Source organism: Rhizopus delemar, genomic scaffold (assembly GCF_000149305.1).
Source record: "Rhizopus delemar RA 99-880 supercont3.4 genomic scaffold, whole genome shotgun sequence".
Taxonomy (NCBI): Eukaryota; Fungi; Mucoromycota; class Mucoromycetes; order Mucorales; family Rhizopodaceae; genus Rhizopus; species Rhizopus delemar.
In genome coordinates, this window is record NW_027137830.1 from 1,742,660 (window position 1) to 1,768,717 (window position 26,058).

The window sequence follows — 26,058 nt, forward strand, 5'->3', positions numbered from 1 at the left end:
CTGGAAGCAATAGATTAAAACAAAGCTGAGTTCTAACACGGCGAGCTTAAGATTAAGTAACCAATACAATGATGGAACACTTGCAGTCTTGTAACTCTACCCCAGCAAAGATACTAGTGCCACAGACATAGACTAGAGTGGTACCAATAATTACGTGCAAATCGTTAAAAGATAAAGATAACAAAACAGATAAATAACGTCGTAGACAGCGTCAAGATATATTAGCTTTTCATTTTATTTTTATCTTTTATTCTTAATTGAAAATGACTTTTTGTGGATAACATGAATGAAAAAGATAGAGAAATATTTTTTTTTATTCTTTGCTTTCCAATTGCTTGACTCTTTCTAATAAATCTTGAACAAGACCTTCCAATTGACTTCTCTTTTCTTGCTCTTCCTGCAACAGCTGCTGGAATTCTTTTCTTATTTTCTCTACCTCGTTCTTCGTGTGATTCTTTAGCTTGGTTTCCAATACTTCATTTCCACCATTGTTGCTGCTAACATTAAATCTTGAAGCAATATTTCTGACACCAACAGGTCGAGGTGCCTCTGTCTCTTCTGTCTCTCCTGATTTTTCTTCTTCCTCCCAGGGCTTACGAGTTTGGGTGGGCTTCAATACCTTTTTCGAGATCTCTCCTGCTCCAACAGCAAATGGAGTAGGGAATTTAGCAAATATAGGTTTAACTGGTTTGGCTGGTGGAGAAGGTGCGGCCTTGACAGGTTTCTTTTCTTCTTCAGGTGCCTATTTATTAAAGTGTTACACACAGTTTGGCAAAATACAAATGCTTTTTATATATACCTCGCATACTTCTTTTTGAAGTATCTCTGTTTGACTAGGTTCTGATTTCTTTACTTGTGGTGGTCGACGAGAGACACCAATACGAGCACGTGAAGGTGCAGTAAGCTTGGGTCCGCTGGGTAAAATATCGATTTCTTGCTTCTTTTCTTCCTCCTGAACTTCCTCAGAAACTTCTTCAGAAACTGGGTTGCTAGGTTCTTCAGACTTTTGTTCACCAGCATCTTTCTTAACTTCCTCTTTCTCCTTTTCTGTGTCTTTTTTGTTTTCTTCAACATTAGATACTTCTTGGATAGATGACTCAGTATCCATTTTTTCAACTTCTTTTACGTCTTCAGCCTCTGTTACTGCTGGCACTACTTCGCTGATCTCAGTAGATGGGCTTTCAACAGGTGCAGTCTCGGCAGGCATAGCCTTAGCGTGGTTCTCCTTTTCATTAATAGACTTATTTTCTGTGGATTCGGCTACTGTAGATGGGACGTTTTCATTAATGGGTTGTTGTTCGGTAGATGAAGCATGGCTTGATATAGAATCCTGTCGAACGGGATCAACAGACTTTGTTTCTTCTACAGGTGAAGGAACCTCAGCTGCAGGTACCAACGACTCAGTTTCAGTAGAGACTTGGGATTTGGGGGCGTCAATTTCGGGTATGCTTTCTTCAGCAGTTGTTTCAGTGACTTTATCAGAGGCTGAAGGCTCCTTTGTTTCTGTCTGAAGCTTGTCCGTTCCTTGATCTTCAATTTCCCTTTGAGGCGTGACAGGAGGTTTAGGCGGGATGGCTACAGGTGCATTTGAAAGTACTTGGACAGTAGATGGTCTAGGAGCAGGAGACTGAACTGAGATAGGCCTTGTGGAGATATCTGGCTGCAGAGAAACAGGCCTTGTAGCAGGAGGCTTTGCTAAAGAAGATGTACTGGTCACTGGAGGACGTGCACTGCGTACGGGAGTAGGAGGGGCAACAATGTCTTCCTCTAGCTCCTTGACAAAGCTTGAAGGGAAGACACCTGTCTCTCCTCTTTCGTTCGTACCCTTCCACCATCCTTCATCTACATCACGATCAAGGATTTCAACATATTCACCTCTCAAAAGGTTTAATTCATCTAATAACTATCTTGTTAATTAAAAATTTTCTAAAAATAGTACTTGTATATCTTGCTTTACCTTCATTATCGGCATCGTATGGATGTAAAACAATAGCTTTTCCAACTATATAAAGATTATGAGCTTAAGCGAAATACTTTTATCGTAAGGTTATATGTTACATGATTTAAGCGTTTCCGCAACTGGCTTCTCTTCTGACGCTTCATGAGCAGAAGATGTAGGCAACTTAGGTTCCTCTGATACTTTAGAAATCGTTGGCGAAGCTAATTTGGGTTGCTCTGGTACTTTAGGAATAGGTGGTGAGGCTAATTTGGGCTCTTCGAGTACTTTTGTTGCTGGCTTTGCTTCTTCTTCAGCAGGTTCTTCATGTTTTGTAGGCGTCTTTTTCAATCCAGGGAATCCACCAGCAAGCAGACTTCCAATGCCGCCTTGCTTGACACCAAAGGCTGCTAATTTAAAACCGCCCTTTGCTACAATTGTATTTCAATTAATCATTTTTCTATACTATTTCTAGTATATATAACTCACTAGCAGAGGAATGTTCATCTTCGTTTCCAGTTCCTTGAGGCTTCTCTTGTCTACCAAGATCAGGACGTCCAGGCATATCGATGTCTTCAACATACTAAGAAGACGATTAATAGAAAGAAACAAAAAATTGGGTATTGTTAACTAACCTTCATAGGATATTTTCCAACTTTACCATTCAATTCACCTCTTGCCCAATCGTCATCAATAATTTCATACACGTTAACAATGCCTCCTCGATGAAGTGATATTTCGCCTGATTCTTGCATCGCATAATCTTCCATAACTCTAGCCATACCAAGGACCTGGTCAACTATAATGCAGCAATTTATATTTATTCAAATAAGAGATTCTTAAAATTTTACCTTTGGTTGGTTCCTCTTCAGTCTCTTGTTCATTGTCTTCTACCTTTTCCTTTAAGTTTTCTTCTTGTTCTTTTTCTTCTTCCTTTTCTTCTTCCTTTTCTTCTTCTTTTTCAACTTCTTTCTTCTCATCTTCCTTTATGCCTACAAACTGTTTTTTTTTTTTCGCACAAGTTATTTATACATATTCATAAGCAATAACTTTTATTCAACTTACGTTACTTGGGAAATAGCCAGAAGAACCATCCTTCTTTTTACCAACCCACCAATCAGGGTCGGAATCATCGACTACTTGAATGGTTTCGTCTTTTTCAAAAGAGATTTCATCTTCTCGCTGTGCTTCGTACGGATGATAAGCAATCACTAACTTATTGTCTGACAAACTGTTTTCTCAGTAATATTCCTCTTTTGTTTTCTTATGTTAACTTGTACCTGACATAATGTAATTGTTGTAGTTAAGAAAAAAAAATAGAAAAGGAAAGGGAAAACCTGAAATGAATATGAGAAAAATAATCTGAGTTCGAATTGCAATCAATGCTCTTTTATCAAGCAATTTGTCTAACTGTGTTATTATTCGTTTATGTTAACAATAAACATGCTTTAATTAATTGGAAAAGTTTCAACTTAATGCAATATAAGTATAAGTTAATTAAATTTAGTCATTCAAATAAGAAAAAATAAGGTACAAAGCTCTATAATTTAGATTGTTTTACTGTAAAAGTAGAAACTCTTGAATTCCCAAAAAAAAAAGAAAAAGAAAAATGCTTGCATAAATGTCTACGACGAACGTTCATTTTCTTACATTTTTACGTTAGTAAATTTCGCATATGTTTACAATTAGCTTTGATGTGATTCGTGTAACGATTATATAAAAAACAGTTACAGATCAAAAAAAGATGAGAGGTTTAAGCGGAAGTGAAAGGTTGGGCTTATAATCAGATAGAGTTCTTTTATCAAGACAAAAAACGTTGGTCATTACAAGTATTAATACAACTCTGTATAGCTGATAGTATCTAAATAAAATATTTTCTTTAATTGAAGAAAGAATGAAGAAACAAAAGGAAATTTTTCGTATTTTATATACTGTAAAACATTTAAGCAAAAAAAAATGAAGGAAAAGGGGGTAACAGATGTATTTACAACTATAAAAGAGTAAGAATCAGCTATAAATTAAGTAAAATGAATAAACTTACTATAGCATCCATCTTTGCAAGAACATTTAATGCACTAGCTACTACTTCTAAAGAAAGTTCTGTTCCTGAAGGTATCTCAACTTTACCAGCACTGTTTGAAAATGGCCATGATGAATAATCGTTCATAAGTTCATCCACCTTATTAAATGCTTGTTCTCTTAAATCAGGTTGGAGATAAAGTAAAGCATTCTCTAAAACATTAGCTGCATAGGCAGCACAGATCATACTAACGCTTCTAAGATAAGCGTGAGGAACATCCGATTGAGCATCAATAGAAGTAGGTGATACACGAGTAATTAACATAGTGCAAACACGCTTTATGATCTCTTCTTTCACCGCAGGATCGGCGACAGGATGAGTAGCCATATCAAATAATAAAAAGTTGCGTTTTTCTGTTCTAAGTACACCTTTGTCTACCAAACCCTTTGCTAAACGTTCTCTCACTTGTTTCAACTGATATCCAATCTTCATTACATTCCATGTTTCGCCTTAATATAGTCACTTCTTTATTAATAATTAACTCCATATTTGACTACTTTACTAAAAGAAATTATTCCTTACCACTCATTAAATCGATCCAACTTCCTACACTCATAGGCTCACTAGTTTTCATCATTTTTAATGCTTCATCTAATAAAACTTCTCCTGTTATAGTATCATTGACAACTTCGATATATCTATCAGCAAGAGGATAGGAACGACGCATAGGATCCTTTTTCATTGCTATCCTTCCTCTAAGTGCTAGTTCAATAATGATACATCCACGTAACGCATAACTAATACTGTCGTTCCAAAATGAAAGATATCCCTAACAAAAAAGGCAAGTTTATATTATGTCATATAATAAAAGAAGCTGGAGGCTTTATTACTTGTTTGTCTTTAAGCCCCAACAGTAAAACTTCTTCCATTAAAGTTAACTTGGGTGTTGAATTTCTTTCATCAATATCATGCGGGTCATAGGCAATTTTCTTTTCGCTATTGAGATTATTATGTCCTGCTGAGTTATGATTGTTATTATCATCATCTGAATTAGATGATTGACCGGCAACTCTTCTTCTTGTCACTGTAGACATGTTTAAAGTAGGTACACACACACACAACAACAAACAATAAAAAAGTGAAAATGAGTTTTTTCTGTTGGCAATTCAAATTTTTACGTCACGAAACGGAGTTATTGGCTGTAGTTTTATTTTTATTTCTATTTTTTTATATTTTTGGTAAATTCAATGCGTTGCATTGAAAATGCATGAATTAAACTTTATTTAGCAATTATTGAGTTATGTGCCTTTTCACATAAAGCATTCCCTTTGTCAACTCTTTTCTCTTTCTCTCTCATTTTATTTTCTTTGCTTGACCATGGTGTTTTCATTAAGATTTAGAAGAAGGAAAGTAGTAGAAGACCCATATATACCAAATGAAATAGGTGATGAAAAGAAACTTGTCAGATATCAAAGTCACATCCAATCACCTACATTGGATGACCGGATTAGACTTGTTTTGCTTACAAGTTTGAGCCTGTATGCTAGAATAGTGCAGTTGGGATACCCTGCATATATCACAGAGATAGAGCTGGAAATGAGTAAACAGGTGAATTGGTATATGGCAGGGAAATACTTTATTGGGAAATTTCCTCCTCTTAGTAGTTTGATCAATACCTGTCTGGCTCTTGTTGTTGGATATTATGGGAATCATGATTTTGTTTATGCTGGACAGTAACAGACAGAAGATTTTGCTTATGTGTGCATATATAAATCTGATTGTTTTTCTTTTTTTAATAGACATTTTTCCAATTTTCCATTGGTTGGGATGCGCAAAGTGTCTGCTATAGTTGGTGCCTTGATTGCTCCTGTTTGTTATATGACTATTCGAAATTTTGGTCATTCACGTTCTGCTGCTACATTTGCAGCAATTTTAATGGTATTTGGTACGTGTCATAATTTGTTGATAGCTTCCCTAATTAGTTCTTTTTGAAGAAAATGGGAACATCACGCAATCAAGATATGCTTCTCCAGAGATACATTCAATGTTTTTTGGTGCCCTTGCTACATGGTCGTGGAGTATGGTTCGAAAAAATACGTCTGGAAGGTACTTGTAAAAATAGAGCTGAATTTATCGTAAAAATATTAATTGTTTCCCTTTTTTTTTCTTTATCCAAGTACATCCAATGGTTTATTTTGGCAGGTAATGACTGGGCTTTGTATTGGACTTTCAACTAGGTAACCTATCATTTGCTTTATTATCCTTTCTGTTTTGATTCATCTCTTTTTGCATAAACCTAGTGCAAAATGGACAGGCACTTTAATTTTACCTATCATTTGGTGCTCTATTGCATTCGAGATGTGGAACCAACTTTCTGATAAAAAGAATTCTGTTTATTCATGCATCAAGAAAGTATACGTTTATTTATTTACTGTTGGCGCGTTCCCTTTTTGGATCTACATGCTCATTTTCAAAATACATTTTGATATCGCCTCTAATGCTGGAGATCATGATCTCATTCTCAGTTCACGCTTTCGATACTCTTTGAATGGAAATCATTTTGAGCCTAGTCAACCAAGTTTGAGTGTTTTGTTTTTATTTTTGTTTTATACTAAGTATCTCTTGTAGGCATTGCTTATGGATCACAGGTTGTTATTAAACATGAAGGGTCTCCTGGTGGTTTCCTTCATTCACATCAGAAGCGCTTTGCGGGTGGAAGCACACGTAAGGGCATTTATTTTAGAAATAGGCCGTTAGCTAACATGTATTTTAATTAGAGCAAGAAGTGACACTTTATCCTTATGTGGACCTAAACAATATTTGGACAATCCATAAAGCGACCGTACTCTATAATACTTCACAGCCGTTGGAATACGTACGCAATGGGGATCATATCCGACTAGAACACTTTTCTTCTTCCCGTAAGCTTCATTCACACGATGAACGGCCACAGTTGACAAATAGGAAAGAGCATCATGAAGTGACGTACGTATTTTTATTAAATCATCTTGATGCGTTACCTTATTCATTTTTTTTTCTTGTATGGATAGTGCCTATGGCGATAGATTAACATCAGATATTCAGGACTATTGGTCACTAGTCTTATTGGATGATAAACATGAGCACAGTAAGGATATGAATATGACATGGAAAGCATTAGACCAGCAATTTAGATTGTTTCATATCCGTGGCTGTGCCTTGATTAGTCATGACGCCTATTATGATTCACCAGGTGGACATGGCCATCAGGAAGTAACTTGTATGGTCAGCGCCGGTAAGCATGTTTCTACTTGGACTATAGAATCTGCTTATCATGAAAAGTGTACGTTCTTTTTTTTTTTTTTTAAAAAAAAAAAAAAATAACAGATTTGTAGTAGAAAACACAGGGCTCCGCTCTTTTCCAAAAATGAAATTTTATGAAAAGTTTAAAGAAGCCCATCAATTGATGTTAAAATACCCAACAGTTGTTTTTGATCGCCTTGGATCCCAAACTACCTCAACCGATGGTACGATCAATCCAAAGGCTACATTTGCAGAAACTCCCTCGAAATGGTTCTTTAAAAAAACAAGCCTACGAATTTGGTACGAACTTTCAGGATTCTCTGTTCATCTTTTATTAAACTCAGCTATACAACATATCATCTGGAGCGCCATGTTAGGATACATTGGTATTCGGCTCCTAAAGATGTTTTTGGAAAAGCGACAAATCAATCTTCCAGGCCTGTCATGGATCAATACGGCAGGTAATAGATCATGCAAAGAATAGTAATAGAAAGTGATATTAACTTGAGTAGCTAATGACTTGATGACAAATGATACCATTTCCTTCTTTTATCCTGCTACTCTCATCTATATCCAAGGCTTACATTTCATGCCCACCCATACAGTTAATATGTCAGATATACTACCCAGCATATACTATGCTGTCGCTCTTTCTTCTGTCATCTTTGAATCCCTCACATCTCGACTCTCCTTGGGGTATCGTCGCATGGTTTCATACAGCCTTATTTCGATAGTCATCTTTCACACATTGAAATTTTCACATCTTTCCTATGGAGGCAAACAATGGCTTCGATCCAGTTGTGAGAAGTCAGGCATTGAGATGAACTGTATTCATTTTCCACTCTCTCAAAACGAATTGGACGACATGATCAATAACAGTGGACAGACACCGAATGTGACCTCCTTGACGATCTATTTGGACATCTTTGGCAAGAAGGAACCCTTCCGATATCAGCAGGGACAAGAGGCAGAAGCAGATCGAGAACTGAGCCTATTGAAACACTCGGCTTATTCGAAAGCTTCGGCGCTAATCACCGGTGCTTCCAGGTACCACCGTGCCAATCCTACACCGGCCATCACAATAGAAGAAGCAGTCGAATGGGCAAAAAAGGTACATGAGGGAGCAGTAGAGCGAGAAGAAAAGTTATCAAAAGAACGAGCAAAGAAAAGAGCCCTCAAGAAGAGAAGAAAGAAGAATGCGTTGAAGAAGAGAAAAAGATTGACGGACAAAGAAGCAGAGAAATCAAAATAACTCCGCCTTTTCACCTTAATAAATATCCTCTTTTCACCCTTGTTTCTTTTCTTTTTTTTTATTGTTCATCATCTTCGACATGACAAGTGCCAAATCTCAGGAACCAAAAAAGGTTTCTTGTTTAACTAAATTCTTTTTCATCTTTACGTTGTTGGCTGCCATCTTTGTTGGTTTAGATCAAATCAAACACAACTGGTATATTTTTGATCCAAATGTGCTTCAACAAGTTGCTCAAGCCAACATTGAAAAGTATGCTGGTAAGAATGACACACGGGGCATGATGGCCAACATTGCTAGTGATCTTGAAGAGAAATATCCTGGCCATATTGACTTGAAGGAACGCTGGGTGTTTAACAATGCTGGTGGTGCAATGGGTTCTATGTGGTGCTTACATATTTCTGTCACTGAATATGTCATTATCTTTGGTACTCCTCTTGGTACTGAAGGTCATACAGGTCGTTATATTGCTGATGATTATTTCATTCTTCTTGAGGGTGAGCAATGGGCTTATAATGCAGGTCAAGTCGAACGTCAAGTATATAAACCTGGCGAGATGCACCACTTGCCTAGAGGTGATTGTCAACAATACAAGATTCCTGAACATGCTTGGGCTCTTGAATATGCTCGTGGTTGGATTCCTGCCATGTTGCCCTTTGGATTTGCTGATACATTTTCCTCCACTCTTGATTTCAAGACTCTTTTTGAGACTGTCATCATCACTGGTAGATTAATTATTCGTGAATTACTTAAAGGAAAGATTTAATTTGTATCCACTTTTCGCTTTTAATATAATAATTTAACACAACTAGAGATAATTATTACAAATAAAATTTAGCTTACATCATTGTTTCTAATAACCGTATTTTATTTGAATTGATCGATCAGTTATACAAAGGACATACCAAAGGTTTACTGGTATTAGAATTCTGATAGTCTTTGGTTGTCATTATGTACAAGAAGATAGTTTTTATATTTTATGCAATTATCTTCTTACGGTCTCATTCAATAAAAGACACCCAGACCATTTTGGTAATACGGCTATAGTTGCACATGTAAAAGCTTTGCATCTTTTTTATTTTCTCCCTCATTCTCCTTTATTCATCTGTATTCTTGGCATTAACTGCAAGTATATTGTATGCTTTGATTAATCAAACTGTCCATTGTCCTAACTACTCTAATAAATCCATGAATACAACACAACAGCTATAATAAGTGTAATATTTATTTTGTATAAATCGAACTCTGACATTAGTTTGTCTATCAAAGGACAAGATGATCTCACCATTTGAATTATGTTTTCCTTGGCCATTTAATATTCAAAGAGAAAACCCCCTCTTTTTTTGCTTGGTTGTCAAAAGATTAAGCTATTATTTGTGAAACAACACAAGTGATCCCCAATTTTTTAAAAAGAGAATCAGCTTGTACCATAGTACAATAACAAATAATGACCCAGGGTTAATATACTATAAATAACACCATCTGACTAGTGATGATAACTTGTAACTCGTTTACATTTTTTAAATAACACATTCTATTCAATCAAACGGAATCCATAGCAAGTGACACGAATATTCATATAGAGATATATCGCAATCTGAATAAGTTTTACAGTCAACCTTACTATTTCAAAGATAGTAAGAAATACATGTTATACATGGATTGGATATATCAACATGTTCTTTTATAAAACAGAATATTCGTGACAATATCATTCAAATTCCACAAGCGTAAACAAAAAGGGTTCACTTTTTAGTGCAACCCAAACAAATTACAAACACCGAAAGGCCTCTTTTGCGCATAAACACACATGAGCTGATTTTTATTTTCTTTATACACAAAAAAAGAGAAGAAAAAAAAAAAAGAGAGATGGAAGCGATTGATGAGTTTGCGAACGAAAACATTGTTCGTTCTATAGCCTTTACAGCTCTCGAAAAGATATCAACTGGTCAATACCAAGAGCTTTTACCCATTGCCTCACAATCCTTACGCCAGCGAGCACGTTTTCTTCAAGAGAATTGGTACCAGTGGCAAAAGGACACATCCTTACGGGTGATTGAAGAACTTGTGTCCTTGCCGGATTTCACAGACCACCTCTATCAACGACCGGTGTATTATAATCGTATGGATGCGGATACTCTGTATGCCATTGTGGAATTTACCGAAAGAGACACACAGCATTTCGTCGTCATCTTGTTGTTGGAGGAAGGTAACAGTGATATTTCGGATATAAAATACCACAACACAAAGGAAATGACAGAACAAGAGTGGTTGGATGTGTTTGAAAACTGGTCAAGGTCGCTGGAAGAAGCAGAGCGAATCTATTTGACTAAAGTAGCAAGACCTAAAAAAGTACTTGCATCAGAAACACACAGTGTAAAGTATAAAAAGAGAGAGAGAGAGAGTGAGAGTGAGCGATGGCTAAATATGACAATAGAAAATTACACCGGATGATTACTGGGGTGAATGGTCCTCTGATGAAGAAGGACAGGGTCAATCTGAGGATGTAGCAGAGCAAGAAAAAGAGAAAGAATCTGAAGACTCTGAAGATGAGTATTATACGAGATGGAGTAAGGATCCTGGCACGTTAACTCCCGGTCCTGAAAAGAGTCTGAAGGTGATTAATCAGCAAGAGATTGAAGAAGAATACGACCAATCCTATAATCCTCTCTTTACTGTGCCTAGTGTACCCAATCTGATGGATGCCCACACTGCCGCATTATCAGAATTGACTCAAATCTTACAAACTTCTCTTCCTCAGCAACAACAACAACAACAACAACAACAACAACAGCAAGCCAAGATAGAAAAGTTCCCAGGTGCCTATCCAGAATCAGGAGTACAGACACCATTCGTAGAACAAACAAGATATTATCAAGAAGCAGGGCGTCAGTTATTCATGAAGAGTCTGAGTGCCTTGATTGGTGCTGCAAAATTATTAGGTTATGAAGGAAAAGATATATTAGAGATGGTGAAGGAGATTGTAAATAAAGATTAGGAACTTTTTTTTTATTTATTCATAAACCATGTATCGATCCAATACATCCAACACTTTTTGTTTTACACCTTGTTTTCCTCGATATTCATTCACGAAATGATCCATCACTTGCTGACGAGATAACCTGATGTTCAAGATGTCTTTTTCAGAAGGAAGCATGTATTGATGGTGAGGGTAACTTTTAAAATCACGCTTATTCAAAAATACCAAGTCAAGTGGGGAAGGTGACTCAAAATAGTCTTGTATGATTTTGCTCTCTGAGATCTCAGAGAGTTGGCTGGGCTGCCAGTTTGGTTTGGATCGAGTGACTAGAGTAGAATAGACACCTTCCCTAAAGTCATGCCCTGCAAGGAACTTTTGAACCAGTTGGTATTCCATCTGGAAGCACTGTGTCAAGCTCATGCTTTTACCGCGACGAATCTGTTCCAAGGTCACTTTGAGTGAAGTGGGCGACATGGAAGAGAGCAAGGTCAGGGTCTCCTTTGTCCACTCACAAGCTTCTTCTTTTTCAATGGCCTCAATGATCTCGGCTATCGTGTGATGCCTAAAGCATCGATCGATCGATCGAGAGCTGGATCCTGCTAGTGAGAAAGGAGTGTGAGATAAATCGGCTGAGAACTGGTCAAGGACTTGATTGATCGTGTCGTACGTGGGTGATTTCAACCGAGACAGACATTGTTCGAGGTCAAGTAGACGGGAAGATGAGATATAGTGAGTAGCGATACCCGCGTACAGGACATCGGCCCCCTTTAATCTTTTACCCGTCAAACCAAGATAGACACCGAGCTGTCCATCTAACCTCGACAAAAAGAATGATCCTCCCACTTCGGGTAAAAATCCAATAGCGGTCTCTGGCATGGCAAACAGAGTATTTTCAGTAGCAACACGGAATGGGGCATGAACCGATAGACCAACACCACCTCCCACTTGACTTTTAAATTAGCTCATGTGAGGAAGAAGAGAGACTTACTTGTGATACCATTCATGATGGCAATAAAAGGTGTATTTAGTGTGGCAATAAGATGGTCTAATTGATATTCTTTTCTAAAGAATTCAGCAGCATTCGGGTCCTTTGCTTTAGCTAAATCAACAACCACTAGTAAAACATTGAATAAAGTCCTCAATAGTCATCCCCACTTACTCTTCACATCACCACCAGCACAGAATCCTTTTCCACCAGAATGTTTTAATAAAATGACATCAATCATCTCAGACTTTTCCCACGCCTTTTATGAAATATAAGAACTCGATTGAATATTGATTTACTCACTTTTATTTGAGGTGTCATCATTTGAACCATGGAAAGGTTTAAAGCATTTAGCTTGTTTGGACGATTTAAAATGATCTGTCCTAATCTGTCTTTTTGAATTATTTCAACCTATCAAAGCAAATGAATAAAGAATACAAATAATGATGTTCATACTTCTAAACTGTTTGTAGACATCTAAATAGAACATTAATATTCTTTTATTTTATTTTTTTTTCTAAAGAAACCTTATCAACAGAGGACAGGATAGTCTTTGTTTGATTCAAACGTCTGTTGGCTGTGGTATTGGGCATAAGAAAGAAAAAGAAAGAAAAAGGGTGAAAAGGGCATGAATGTGATATAAAAGAAGTCACACCCAAAAACTCCTTTTATTGATAAGAGTGTGAATGCAAAGAGAGAGTGAGAGAAATGAAAAAATAAAAACAAAAAAAAAAAGAAAAACAAAAAAAAAAAAAAAAAAAAAAAAAGAAAAAAAAAAAAAAAACAGAAAAAAAAAAAAATAAAAACTATTTTACAGGACTCAAAAGGGCTTCTTGACCTTGTTGAATGAGGGATTGTAATCTTTCTTCCATTCTTGACAGTATTTCTTCTTGCTGTTCTTTTGTAGCTAAACAAGATAAGGATTGTGTTCTCTTTTTATCTCGTTTCATATGAGGCAGTTGAACCTAAAATATGGATTTAGATATCAAAATGAGTGGATGAACCGTGTTTACCTTTGTCTCATTCAATAAAGTACAAGAAGAATGTCTCTTTTTTGTCGTTTGTGGTGTAATCAATTTTTGTTCTTCCGCCCATGCCTGTATTCTTCTTCTTTTCATGTCATCATCATCATATGCATTCTTTTGTATCATGGGCGGTGGTGATGATGCCCTTGGTCCTTCTACTATGAGTGATGATGCCTTTTGATTGAATAATGTACCAGTGATATAAGTATAAGCAGTGATAGCAATAGCTGATGTAAATATAAGGGCCTCTAACAATCTTGAAAAAATCATTTCAAATGTGCTATTGCTATTATCACATGTCGTATTTGATCGTTCTTTTTCTGGTTGTGATTGTTGATAAACTTTGAATAATGGCATTTTAAAGAAAAAGGAAATAAAAAGAGAAATAAAAAAAAAGAATAAAAAAAAAGACTAAAATGTAAACAGTTTTATGTGAAATCACGCGTACATTTGCGGAGAGCTAAACTATTTTATCTATTTTTTTATTTTTTTTTTTCTTTTTTTCCTTTTATTATTTCCCTTTATGATTGCTTTGTTTGTATTTTATTATTTTGTTTAACTGACAAGGATTACATTTTCATTTTTTATTTCATGTTTCAAAGTCTATTTCCTTTTTATTAATTTCCCCCTCTTTTATTGTTACATTAAAAATAATTGACATGTGAAAATACAATATTTTTTTTGCCACACTTTTTATCTTGCATTAAAGTATGACAAAACAAGGGCTCTCGCTCACTCTTTTTCTTCCTTAATGATAGTGGCTTATGAAATGTGTTTATCAAACTTTTTTATTATTCATATGCAAATCACAAGTATTTTAAACTAACAAAAAGCATAATAAGACACCCTTTGGAATGTTATAAAATATGAATAAAAAAAATAGATTAAAAAGGGTATAAATATTGCCATGACTACCAAACCTTTAGAGATTGATCAACACTTTTGGTAACCATGACAAAATAGTTGTACAACGAGAAGTATAGTGGAGAAGAGACCTTTGATGGTCTTTAGACATCAACCTATCTTTAGATTTCATATCTTCACTGTCTTGTCATCCGATACACTCACAAGATGTTTGCTATTTGGTTTAATAATTAATCCTCTTACCTAGTTATCATGACTTACGTATGATGTATTCTCATCATCATTCAACTTATTTAACCAAAAGAAACAGTCCATAATTTAATAGTTTTATCTCTTGAAACGAGTCATGATTTATTGAACTGAGATGGATTGATCTTTACTGTTATTCATCTTCTACAACTCAGTTTCTATTCAACATGTCATCACTTGCCATTCAGTCATAAAAGAAAAAACAAGTAGGAGTGAGTAACATGACATATTCAGCCACATCCTCCCAACCTCTGAATTCCATCTTATTCTCTCCATTTTAAATATTTTATACATGAGCGACCTGTTCTGATCAAACAAGCACTACTTTATATTTGCTTCGTTATTAAAACAACTCATTAACCATTTTCTATTGAAGAAACTAGTTTTCTAACTCAAGTTGTACAATAACTAGCCAAGACCACAACTGACGCTTATATCATCACTTGTCATCCTTACCCTGTTGACATTTTCCATAGTCTAATCGTCTTATCAATTGATGATGAAGCACCGAGATCACTAGAAGGAGATCTGTCACTAAAGAAACACTATGGTCATAACCATACAAGATCCTGATATATTTGTAATCACTCTTCATACTCCATACTTTAATAGTCAAACCAGTTGAACATGAAACTAGAGAATGATTAATATAAAAAGGTATGATTGAAAACTTGTAGTTTTTTTTGGAAGTTTGTGTATCAGAATTTTATTTTATAGTACAAAATATACAGACTTGCACAAAGTTGGAGACGCAAACTTAAAAATCCTATACTTTCATGATTGCCTTTTCCATCGAACGCTATAACTTGAGCAGCCTTTGTATGTCCCCTTCAGGGTCCTTTCCTATTCACTAGTTTCATAATTCCATAGTCTTCATTCTCTCTTATTCCTTTTATTTTTTATATAAACGAATGCCAACAGTCCATTTCTTTACTCAATGCCTAACCTATTTTTACTTGGAAATAGGTACAAAGTCATCATAAGTCTTTAAATACCAAACACTTTTTTTGGAAACCACAAGGATTCAAATCATCTAAAATAGCTTATGACTCCCATTCGTTTCTTTCTCTCTTTCTCATTTGTTTATACATCAAATCTTTACAATTCATCTTTTTGACGATCAGAAAGTACAAAAGTCGTTGTCATTTTCTTTTATTTAAAAAGAAAGCTTTAAAGGGTATTCATTTTATACAAGAAATTTTCTACATCGCCATAATGTCACTGCCAAATCAACTGTCTTTAAAGATTTCGGTATGCCAAGAGCAATATGATCATGATCGAATTGTTGGATGACTTGATCCATTTGTTCTGCTGTCCAAAGATGTTTGACGCTGTAGCAGGGAAGATTGGATTGCACTTGATTGGAGGATTGAATGTAGATATGATGACCTAATTCACATACTTTGCCAGTATGCTGTCGATCCATCAAGAGGATGCACTGATATCCCATCGTGTTATCAAAAGACGATGACCATTCTGAAGTTGATAGAGGTTTCAAGATGTGATATGAGCTTATTGGATGCTTTATGAATTGTTGAAATGATTCTTTAAATAACAAGTTCTCTACATGTTCTGTCATATCCGATCTATAATTAGCCGTTCCATAGAAAACAGCATTAAACCCTAAAGTGGTATGAGTAAAAAAAAAAGTACGAATGACTGCTATCATTCACCTCCTCTTTTTAATACTTCAAGTACTCTTTTTTGAAGGTTTACATAATATCCTCTTCCCGGTAACTTTTTTTGACCGATGGTTGGAAATGCCCAAAGCATGTTTGTTTCAGTATGCCAACCAGTTCCAAATCGAAGTAGTAACTCTAATAGAAAAGATGAGATCAAATTTTACACTCAATTATTATTTTTTTTTTGATTTACTTGAAGGAAACATTCTACGATGAAAACTACAGTGTCTGAGAGGAGAGGCTAAAATGCGAGCTATCAAGAATATAATGAAATGAGGATTCGATCCAAAAAGATGTATGCTTGTGTCTGTATGTGTGTGTACCGTAAGGACTGACTGCTACTTTTGCTTCAAGTGAATCAGGATGTCTATTTATAATTCTTTTAAGGTGTGGTGTATTGGGTGGTGGTGCTCTCTTTTTTGTTTTGACATTTTTCCACTGTTTGATGATGTTGGAAATTAATGTTGACATTACAAAAAAAAAAAAAGTTTCCCCTGCCGGAAGTTTAATTATCCAAAAAAAGAGAGAGAGAGAGAGAGACTGTTCTATTTTTCAGGATATGGGGTGCCTGAGTTAGGTTGGTCACCACTAGGAGTGTGATTGACGCATTAAAAGATGATATGAGTCATGGAATACAAAGTAAAAAGAAGGGTTATAAACCAAGGTTTGATATTAAAGTGATATGTGCAATTGGTTGTTATCTTTTGCAAAGAAAGGCTTTATAAATTATTTTTTAAAAAAGTAATCATTGTATGTGTGTACCCTTCATATAATATTTAGACCCTTTAATTATGACACTTAAAATCCAAGTAGCAACACGATATTCAATTAGCAGTAACGATTCTCTTTTCTTCCTTTAGATTGCTGCTTACATAAATTCCCCGAAACTACAAATAGATAAAGAGTAGTAGTACCTTTATTACACAGAAAAGAACTAAAAGGGAAATTCAGTATTTGCACAACACCCATTAATGTTCAATAGATAAAGGGCCTGTTGATAAAAGACAAGTCGTAGCTCTTCCTAAGCTCTTTGCTGTATTACGAGCTTGTCTCTTCTTTTCTTTGGTGGCTAATCGTAATTGAGCTCTACGCTCCTGTCTCGACAGTTTCTTTTCGGCCACGTTCGAGTCTTGCTCACTTTCATCTTGTTCACTTTGGATGATCCCATCTTCTTTTGGAGAATCAACTACTGCTCCTTGACCGTTCACGGGCCGTTCATCGGTAATTATCTGTGGTTGTCGTTCGTCTGTTGTTTTCACTTTTATCCAATCTTCATCATCTGCTACTTCATATTGATCGTTAAAGGGTTCTTGTAATTGAGATTGTTTGTACCAAGAAGATAACCAAGAAGAAAACATATAAAAAAATACACAATAAAGAAAGAGTTTGTAACAATTAAAAAAAAGATAAACGACAGACAACAAGGAAAAAGAAAACCAATAATAAAAAAAAGAAAAAAAAAAGCTTATAAGGTACGATATATCCCCTTCATAGACTATGGAACGTGATAAGTCATGTTTAATATTTTAGGTCACGCCCTGTGTTTAAAGAAGAGAAGTAAACCCAATTTACTCGTGCATTACTGAGCCTTCAATCATTGTAAACTGAGTTTGAATAAATAGAACCAATGAACAAAAGACATCTTTACATACGCCTTCATCTATTCATTTCAGCCAAGAACATGAGTCAAATTCATGCTTCAATCCTCTATAGAGCTCGGGATATTTCTCCTCTCTCTCTCCCCCCCCCCCTTTTTTTTGCTTTGTCTCATTCTTTAGTCATTGAGCTGAGCTTATCGGTAAAAATAAAGTCTGCATAAGTAATAAGCTATCACTGACATCATAAACGCGTCTGTTTATTATTATTTACACAGATTGTATGCTTCATAAGATGACTCAAGTAATAAGAGATGAAATAATATCAGTCCCATTACTTTATCTTTTCTATAAAAAAAAGAGCATGAAGCGGAGAGTAAATGAGTCGAGGAGAGGTAAGCAGCATTTTTTGGTTGAGAATCATCAGGCACAAGAGTAGGTCTTTTTTTTTTTTTTTTTTCTGTGAAAGAGTGTGCGGATAAAATATTTTATTGGTCAACAAAAACCTCAAGAAAATACGGATGCTGGGTTTATGTGAGAAAGAAAAGGAGATCTGCTTTGAAGTGTATATTTAATATATGACTGAATGTACACAAGTACAAAGGGAGCAGGAGTAGGAGGAGGGACGAGGGGAAAATGAGTCAACGGTTTTAATCTGTGCTTACATTCTTTTATACAAGAAACCGTTGTCTATTTTATAGAATTTCAGGGAGGGGAAAGTAATCAACTTTCTTACTGTTGTCATCTGTGTCGCTGTTTTCTTATTTGATAATACCTAAAAAAATAGCTCAAATGCATCCTAACGTAAATCTCCTTAACACTGCATCGTTCTTCTCGCTCCCCCCCTTTTTTTTTAAACACTTTCTTTTCTCCCTTATTTGCCATATTTACTGTAACGCTCTCTTTCAATATTTATACATCCACTAATGACAAAAACGAATGCACTCCTACACATTTTTAGTAAAATTCATCTTTTGATCATCTTGATTTTCTTTAAATACATCTTTCACAACATTTGAATCGGTCAATAACCAAATGTTTCAAGTCCATATTTCAACTTTGATCAACAAAAGAAAACTAGGTTCATCCCCCCCCTTTTCTCATTCTTTTCTGGTCATTATCTTTTGTAATTTTTATCGCCAATTTTTTTTTTCTCTACATTTTTGAATAGATCGCGTTTGAACAAAAGCTGAGAGTAAAATGGTAGTTTAATTCTCAATGTTGTTTTCAGAAAGACATTCTTTTTGTATAATGATACATAAGCTGAATCTACGAGTGTATGCTTGGATGTATACTCGATTAAATCTTTCTTTATTATTAAAAAACTTTTTCTTATTGTCTTTCCATATTTATATTTTCCTTCTTCAAAAATTCCTTATTCTTCCATGTGTTCCTCCTCTTCTTCCATATCCTCATCAGCATATTCATCAAATTCTTCTTCGGCAGTGGCTTCTTGGTATTGTTGGTATTCAGAGACCAAATCGTTCATGTTGGACTCAGCTTCAGTAAATTCCATCTCATCCATACCTTCACCAGTATACCAATGCAAGAAAGCCTTTCTCTTAAACATGGCTGTGAATTGCTCATTGACACGCTTGAATAATTCTTGAATAGCAGTACTGTTACCAATAAAGGTACCAGACATCTTGAGACCCACAGGAGGGATATCACAAAGAGACGTCTTGACACCGTTAGGGATCCATTCAACAAAGTAAGAGGAATTCTTTTGTTGAACGGCCAACATTTGGTTTTCAACTTCCTTAGTAGACAGACGACCACGGAAGATAGTACCAGCGGTCAAGTAGCGACCGTGACGAGGATCAGAAGCGGCCATCATGTTACGAGCATCAAACATTTGAGCTGTCAACTCGGGAACAGACAAATTGCGGTACTGTTGAGAACCGAAAGCAGTAAGAGGAGCATAACCAACCATGAAAAAGTGAAGACGAGGGAAAGGAACCATGTTGACACAGAGCTTACGTAAATCAGAATTCAATTGACCGGGGAAACGTAAAGAGGTAGAGACACCAGACATAACGGCAGAGACAAGTTGGTTCAAGTCGGGGTAACCAGGATTTGACAACTTGAGTGTTCTAAAACAAATGTCATAAAGAGCTTCGTTATCAATACAATAAGTAGCATCACAGTTCTCGACGAGTTGGTGGACAGAGAGAACGGCATTGTAAGGTTCAACAACGGTATCAGATACCTTGGGAGAAGGTACAACAGAGTAAGTACTCAAAATACGGTCAGGGTATTCTTCACGAATCTTGGAAAGTAAGAGGGAACCGAGACCAGAACCGGTACCACCACCAAGAGAGTGAGCAAGTTGGAAACCTTGAAGACAATCGGTATTTTCGGCTTCCTTGCGAACGACATCCATAATAGATTCAACTAATTCAGCTCCTTCAGTATAGTAACCCTTTGCCCAAGAGTTACCAGCACCAGATTGAGCATTGATAAAGTTGTCAGGTCTAAAGATTTTACCATAGGCGCTATTACGGATACCATCCATAGTGGCTGGTTCAAGATCGACCAAAATGGCTCTTTAAGGGGTACTTAGTTTATATGATTTTCTGCGCAGCTTTCGAAATGCTTACCTTGGGACATATTTGCCTTGAGAACCTTCATTATAAAATACATTGATACGTTCTAATTGAAGGTCGTTGTCACCAATGTAATTGCCATTAGTGTCAATACCATGTTCTTCTGAAATTGTTTCCCAAAACTTTTGACCAATCTGGAAACAGAGAGAAAGAGAAAAAAAAAAAAAAATAGAGTGAGTATTCTTGTATAATATTCAAACTGTTATGGTCTTTACCTGGTTACCACATTGACCTAAAGAAAGAAAAAGAGTTTTGTTTAATGAACATGATAACAACAAATTGCATATATGAATTACCTGCTTGTAAGTGAATAATTTCTCTCATTTTTATATATTATTTAAAGGAAAGCGACTAAGAAAGAAAGAAGATAAAAAGAATAAAGAAAAAGAAGTTTAATATTTGCTTTCCCCCTTTTTGTTTGAATTATTAAAAACTTACAAAATAATAATAGAAAGAAGGTGTGCTTCTATTTATTAAAAGGAAAGAGACCTCGACAAATTTTTTAAGGGCCATACACGTCACACAAACTTTACAATGTGTGTTCAAACTACACCAATGAGTTGTTTGTTTATTGTTGAAAGAAATATTTTGGACTCAGAATAATTACAAGTGATTTTTTTTTTCATGTTCATCGACTGACCGAATCAATCTACTATTATTTTGAGAGAGATGATCATAACCATTGTCTTGTGCACTTTGAAGAAGGGTGTCTTTAGAATGTTTGTTCATAAAGGCTTGTCAGTTTTAAAGAGATTCTTACTTTAAACTGTATCCCAGCTACCCGAAGCTTGATCATGAGATAACTCTATCAAATAGTGCCACAATCATGTCTCTTTTTTTGGGGCAGCATTTTTTTTTCTTTCTTTCTGCCTTCAAATTGCTGTCAAAAGTACTTGTGAAAAGTTTATATTGCCACTAATACCGAAATTCACCTAGTACCCGAGTTACAAAGCAAAGGATATGAACTTAATTTCCAAGCTGAATTGATACCTGTCATTTGCGACCTCTTTCCTTTTTTAGCTGAAGGTCTGCTTGTTACATACATAGCATTGGTACATACTAAAACATACACGAGCTATCTCACACATTTTCCTTGATCAAGGAGAGCTCAGTAATCAAAAACTCCGGAAGTTTTAAATTGGAATGTAACTATAGTCTGTCATAACTCTTCTATATTCCATGTTGGATTATAATATAGCAAGGACTCTCTCTCATCTTCAATTGAAAAGGATGATCTAAAAAAAAAAGGTAAATTGTACCCTTTTTTCGATTAAAGCAACATGATTTGTCAGGGTATATTTTTGACTACTACATTATTGACCTTGTATTTTTGCAATTGAAGCTTGCTTATTGAACGAGATCAAACAGGCGTTTCTATTTTAAATCACGATCTTCTATTGTTCAAACGTGTTGACTGAATAACGTAGTACGAATGAAATATAAAAACCACGCGTTAATACCTACACGCGTATTTAATAATCCATCAATTCTGTTTGAGTGTGTCACTTTGCCTTATAGAGTAACACATACAAGCTGAATAATCTTACGTTTATTACTCTAAACATTGTTAAAATCAAATTTTATATTAACAACAATAAATAAAGGGACTTTATTAAAGAAGGAGAGAGAAAGATTAAAGCTAAAGCGGGGAGACTTTAACTGCATAAATTTATCTGACAATGAAATAGACAATATACAACCTCCGATGATAAAGTTCAATTTTTTCTTTTCCCCCTTTTTTTTCTTTCTCCTACCCCTTGTCTTTCACGATGACAGAATATAATAGAGAAAAGCTTATAAAATATTTCAAAACAAACCTTTGTATGTTACCAACACCCTATACTCAAACAGAGACAAATAGGTAAAAATTGACAAATAAAAAAGTAAGAAAGGAATTCCCTCATCATCTAAAAAAGAATGACACTTGCATTCTTTTGTTTAGGAGCTTTAAGTCTATTGGGTGAACTAGAAAATAATGTGAGCGAACAGAACAAGAGGGATTGGATAGATTGGATTTATGCGCAACAAGTTTTGCCAGCCAGAGACAGTGATGATAATAAAGCTGTTTGTGGCTTTAGAGGGTCTTCTTGGTCAGGAAGAACATTTGAGCCTTACGCAGTAAGTTGTGATGACTTCAACTGCTGTTTTATTTACTATTATTCGTAGACAACATGTGAATATATTCCTTATGACTCAAGTCATATAGCAAACACATACACTGCCTTGTTGAATCTCTTGATATTGGGTGATGATTTATCTCGCGTTAATAAGCATGCTATTTTAGAAACATTAAGACATTTACAACAAGAAGATGGAAGGTTTGTTGCTCATCCAAAGTATATTAAGCATTTTATTGACGACGGTATAGTATTGCACCTACTGCGGGTAGTTTAGAAAGGGATGTTCGTTTTATTTATTGTGCATCTTCTATATCATACATCCTTAATGATTGGTCAGGCTTAGATCTAGAAAAGACTTTGGAACATATTGTTCAATTACAAGTAAAACATTAAAACTAGGCATTATTCAATCAAAGCTTATACATATACTTTAGTCTTATGAATATGGCATAGCACAATGTCCAAAACAAGAAGCACATGGTGGATCAACATTTTGCGGAACAGCAGCATTATCATTAATGGGCAAGTTGGATGAGGGAATTGTGAATAGGGATGAATTGGTAAAATGGTGCTTGTTTCGTCAACAAGGTGGATTCCAAGGTAGACCCAACAAATTACAAGATGTTTGCTATGGATTTTGGATAGGCGCGTCATTATCTATTTTAAATAGCTTTGATCTGGTCAATCACGATTCATTAAAGGAATTCTTGATCAAAAGTGAATCTAAAATAGGTGGGTTTGCTAAAGATCCCGACTCATTTCCAGGTACCAAAAAAAAAAGCCTTTGTTTATTAGTGGCTAACATACCAAATAGATTTAATACATTCATATATGGGAGTAGCTACACTATCATTATTAAATGAGCCCAATATTCAACCAATGCATCCAGCATTAAATGCACCATTATCAGCCTATCATCATTTAAAAGAAAATACCGTGTTTTGGAAACAATAAAAACCTAATTAAAAAGCGTGCCACCGAATGTCAATTCTCGTTTTTTTTGAGTGGTCACCGTCTTTTTAAATTCTGAAAGACTAAACAAGTGCCGCATTGTTGGACGACCGTGTGGACAATTCCAAGGTTGGTCTATTTCACCCATATGCCGTACAATCTATGTTTTAGGTTATTATTATGCTTATGGTTTTATAATGTCTTTTTACCTTTGTCATTTTACTTTTAGTCAATGGTTGACCAATCCTTACAGCTTTATGACAAGCCATTGAAGCAAACGTTGCTCTATTCCGACTACAGCGTACCATTTCACCTGGATGCTCACTTAGTAAATAGATGAGCTCACTAAAATCTTTTTTGTCCAGCATCGCTTTCTTTGTAACAGGCTGTGATAAAACGCGTAAACGTTTAGTAGGCTCATTATCAGTGATAATCTCCACATCAAACCCATTGGCTTTGAAGACTTCAATATTATCCATCACAATCAATTCTTCTGCAGCCGTAAGATCAGGTATTTGAGGGCTATACAAATCGGATGAGCACAATCACTTTGTCAGAGACTTTTTTTTTTTTTTTTTCTTACCTAATTAATTTTTGATTGTTTACTTTTACTGTTTGTTGTAATGTTTCAAAATTATACTTTTCATCTGAAGCATGTTGATCAATAATATAAAGATCTTGGTCATCTAATGAAGTAATCATAAAACCAAGATTGAATTGTCCTAAAACACGCATTCTTTCAAAATCAGGCTTATGAATCACTCGATTTAATGCTTCAACTGCTTTATCATTGTCCTCTGTATTCTGAACTCCGGCATAAAAATCAAAAACATCTGCTTTGTCAGTTGAAATGTCATTATTATGTGCACTGGATTGGATATCTAAAAGGATTGTGTCGAGATCCTTTATGTTGATAATCATTGTGCACCCATTGGTCTTTGTATGTCCTTCAAATGATTTCATTTCTTTGTCTTGTTCAATAAATTGTTGCTCGTCTGTTAACTCTTCGACATCTGAACGTACGTCATTTTCTTCTATTTTTGATTCTATTCCTAGAGTAACATTGTTTGCTGTATCTTTTTCTTGAATCGTATTCATTTCTGTAGTTATTGTTGCTTCTTCTTGGATATTGCTATGTACTGCAGTTGCTGCTTCTTTCTGGATATTGCTATGTGCTGCGGTTATTGCTTCTTCCTGAACGCTACTATCTACAGTGATTTCTTGTTGCTCAACATCATTTACAACATCTGTCTCAGTCAGTTCTTTTTGAACAGTTACAACTGTAGCCTGCTCTTTTGAAACACTTGTTTCGTATTCTTCTGTCAATTCATCTGGTTCCTCATCCAGTCTTGGTCTCTTTTTACACAAATAATCGTGCATTGATTTACTGTTCGTACTTTCCTGTCCTGCCTTATGCAGTCTCTTGCCAAGATTGACCGTTGTTGGCCTATAACTGCTTCCACTCGCCAATGCAAATGATTGTAGCGAGACCTTTTCTCGTTTACTGCCTTCCGGTGATTCTACTGGCGATGGTGTCTTGATCAAACTGTTGGTTTGAAATGTAGATCGACTGGGTTCCAGCAAGCTTCTTAATTGGCTCATGATTGTTTCCGCAATTTTACTTTCTTCATGAATAAATATCGTTCTCTTATCAGGGCTCACATTCACATCATAGGCATCCGTTGGTATTTTAAAATCTGCTATAATGAATGGATATTGATTGGATATAAATGAGCGATAAATTTCATTTAATGCTTTTGCCATCTACTTTTATGTTTAATAAATACGCCGTATACAATAAACATTACTATTACCTTGGGTAGAATACATGGACGACCATTGACAAAGAAATGTTGTCGATCTGAGCTGCTCCTTCCTAGGCCCCATTCAGGCTTGGAAATGTATCCTTCTACAGAGCCCTTGTCGAGGTTGATTTGAAAAGGAATAATTTGTGACAGGATCTTTGCTCCAAATATGTTTGATATGTTTGATGTCATATCCTTATTTTTGTTTGTATACATCACTCTTGTACTTGGTCTATTAGATAGTGTAAGTTTCACTGAATCATGTTTGCTGCTGCTGCTTACTTACTTGCTTTTGGATTGATTGAATACCGAAATCTTGGTATTGGTTGATATAATGGAATAAGCTTGTAATATACTCAATGCTTTCCCATACTCCTTTTTACAATTTCTTTTAAATTCTTTTTGTCTGACGGGTAATGAATGAAACATGTTGGATAACTGCACAGTTGTTCCTATCTATGCTGTATATAAGCACATGTACATTACTCAAGTATATAAATGATTTTACTGAACGAGCTATTGGTGTCTTTGACACAAGTAATCCATTTTCATCGTATTCAAGTTTAACTCCCATGGGCGCTTGTTCTTTTGTTGCTGTTATCACTGTTAATTGTGAAAGTGCACATAAAGAACTAAGCGCTTCTCCACGAAAGCCAAAGGTCATTACTTTTTCCAAATCTTCAAATTCATTAATCTTTGAGGTGTAATG

General features: G+C 35.5%; 11 protein-coding genes across 11 annotated transcripts; 4 read left to right on the forward strand and 7 right to left on the reverse strand.

Moving 5' to 3' along the window:
• Nucleotides 1–313: 313 nt before the first annotated feature.
• Nucleotides 314–3,223, reverse strand: RO3G_06143 (uncharacterized protein; the record flags this gene model as incomplete). The annotated part of the gene is made up of 9 exons (XM_067660733.1): nucleotides 314–742; nucleotides 800–1,896; nucleotides 1,958–2,002; nucleotides 2,059–2,367; nucleotides 2,426–2,519; nucleotides 2,572–2,735; nucleotides 2,788–2,928; nucleotides 3,007–3,123; nucleotides 3,217–3,223. The coding sequence occupies 9 exons, from the start codon at nucleotides 3,221–3,223 to the stop codon at nucleotides 314–316; spliced, it is 2,403 nt and encodes an 800-aa protein (XP_067516834.1).
• Nucleotides 3,224–3,920: 697 nt separating this feature from the next.
• RO3G_06144 (uncharacterized protein) lies at nucleotides 3,921–5,050 on the reverse strand (the record flags this gene model as incomplete). The annotated part of the gene is made up of 4 exons (XM_067660734.1): nucleotides 3,921–3,926; nucleotides 3,978–4,465; nucleotides 4,539–4,785; nucleotides 4,847–5,050. The coding sequence occupies 4 exons, from the start codon at nucleotides 5,048–5,050 to the stop codon at nucleotides 3,921–3,923; spliced, it is 945 nt and encodes a 314-aa protein (XP_067516835.1).
• A 1,567-nt stretch (nucleotides 5,051–6,617) lies between these two features.
• RO3G_06145 (uncharacterized protein) lies at nucleotides 6,618–7,722 on the forward strand (the record flags this gene model as incomplete). The annotated part of the gene is made up of 4 exons (XM_067660735.1): nucleotides 6,618–6,680; nucleotides 6,820–6,941; nucleotides 7,007–7,230; nucleotides 7,421–7,722. The coding sequence occupies 4 exons, from the start codon at nucleotides 6,618–6,620 to the stop codon at nucleotides 7,720–7,722; spliced, it is 711 nt and encodes a 236-aa protein (XP_067516836.1).
• Nucleotides 7,723–8,569: 847 nt separating this feature from the next.
• Nucleotides 8,570–9,253, forward strand: RO3G_06146 (uncharacterized protein; the record flags this gene model as incomplete). The annotated part of the gene is made up of 1 exon (XM_067660736.1): nucleotides 8,570–9,253. The coding sequence occupies one exon, from the start codon at nucleotides 8,570–8,572 to the stop codon at nucleotides 9,251–9,253; it is 684 nt and encodes a 227-aa protein (XP_067516837.1).
• A 1,103-nt stretch (nucleotides 9,254–10,356) lies between these two features.
• On the forward strand, nucleotides 10,357–11,485 carry RO3G_06147 (uncharacterized protein; the record flags this gene model as incomplete). The annotated part of the gene is made up of 2 exons (XM_067660737.1): nucleotides 10,357–10,863; nucleotides 10,925–11,485. The coding sequence occupies 2 exons, from the start codon at nucleotides 10,357–10,359 to the stop codon at nucleotides 11,483–11,485; spliced, it is 1,068 nt and encodes a 355-aa protein (XP_067516838.1).
• A 15-nt stretch (nucleotides 11,486–11,500) lies between these two features.
• Nucleotides 11,501–13,834, reverse strand: RO3G_06148 (uncharacterized protein; the record flags this gene model as incomplete). Its single annotated transcript, XM_067660738.1, has 7 exons — nucleotides 11,501–12,411; nucleotides 12,456–12,581; nucleotides 12,627–12,711; nucleotides 12,756–12,863; nucleotides 12,909–12,929; nucleotides 13,268–13,417; nucleotides 13,466–13,834. 7 exons carry the CDS (start codon nucleotides 13,832–13,834, stop codon nucleotides 11,501–11,503), a joined length of 1,770 nt encoding a protein of 589 aa, XP_067516839.1.
• A 1,942-nt stretch (nucleotides 13,835–15,776) lies between these two features.
• RO3G_06149 (uncharacterized protein) lies at nucleotides 15,777–16,478 on the reverse strand (the record flags this gene model as incomplete). Its single annotated transcript, XM_067660739.1, has 3 exons — nucleotides 15,777–16,213; nucleotides 16,264–16,407; nucleotides 16,466–16,478. 3 exons carry the CDS (start codon nucleotides 16,476–16,478, stop codon nucleotides 15,777–15,779), a joined length of 594 nt encoding a protein of 197 aa, XP_067516840.1.
• Nucleotides 16,479–17,240: 762 nt separating this feature from the next.
• RO3G_06150 (uncharacterized protein) lies at nucleotides 17,241–17,630 on the reverse strand (the record flags this gene model as incomplete). Its single annotated transcript, XM_067660740.1, has 1 exon — nucleotides 17,241–17,630. One exon carries the CDS (start codon nucleotides 17,628–17,630, stop codon nucleotides 17,241–17,243), a length of 390 nt encoding a protein of 129 aa, XP_067516841.1.
• A 1,612-nt stretch (nucleotides 17,631–19,242) lies between these two features.
• Nucleotides 19,243–20,797, reverse strand: RO3G_06151 (tubulin beta-3 chain; the record flags this gene model as incomplete). Its single annotated transcript, XM_067660741.1, has 4 exons — nucleotides 19,243–20,413; nucleotides 20,468–20,607; nucleotides 20,689–20,705; nucleotides 20,770–20,797. 4 exons carry the CDS (start codon nucleotides 20,795–20,797, stop codon nucleotides 19,243–19,245), a joined length of 1,356 nt encoding a protein of 451 aa, XP_067516842.1.
• A 1,593-nt stretch (nucleotides 20,798–22,390) lies between these two features.
• RO3G_06152 (uncharacterized protein) lies at nucleotides 22,391–23,292 on the forward strand (the record flags this gene model as incomplete). Its single annotated transcript, XM_067660742.1, has 5 exons — nucleotides 22,391–22,591; nucleotides 22,640–22,791; nucleotides 22,842–22,974; nucleotides 23,028–23,193; nucleotides 23,264–23,292. 5 exons carry the CDS (start codon nucleotides 22,391–22,393, stop codon nucleotides 23,290–23,292), a joined length of 681 nt encoding a protein of 226 aa, XP_067516843.1.
• Nucleotides 23,293–23,684: 392 nt separating this feature from the next.
• On the reverse strand, nucleotides 23,685–25,778 carry RO3G_06153 (uncharacterized protein; the record flags this gene model as incomplete). Its single annotated transcript, XM_067660743.1, has 5 exons — nucleotides 23,685–23,704; nucleotides 23,858–24,066; nucleotides 24,128–25,308; nucleotides 25,359–25,581; nucleotides 25,636–25,778. The coding sequence occupies 5 exons, from the start codon at nucleotides 25,776–25,778 to the stop codon at nucleotides 23,685–23,687; spliced, it is 1,776 nt and encodes a 591-aa protein (XP_067516844.1).
• Nucleotides 25,779–26,058: the final 280 nt, after the last annotated feature.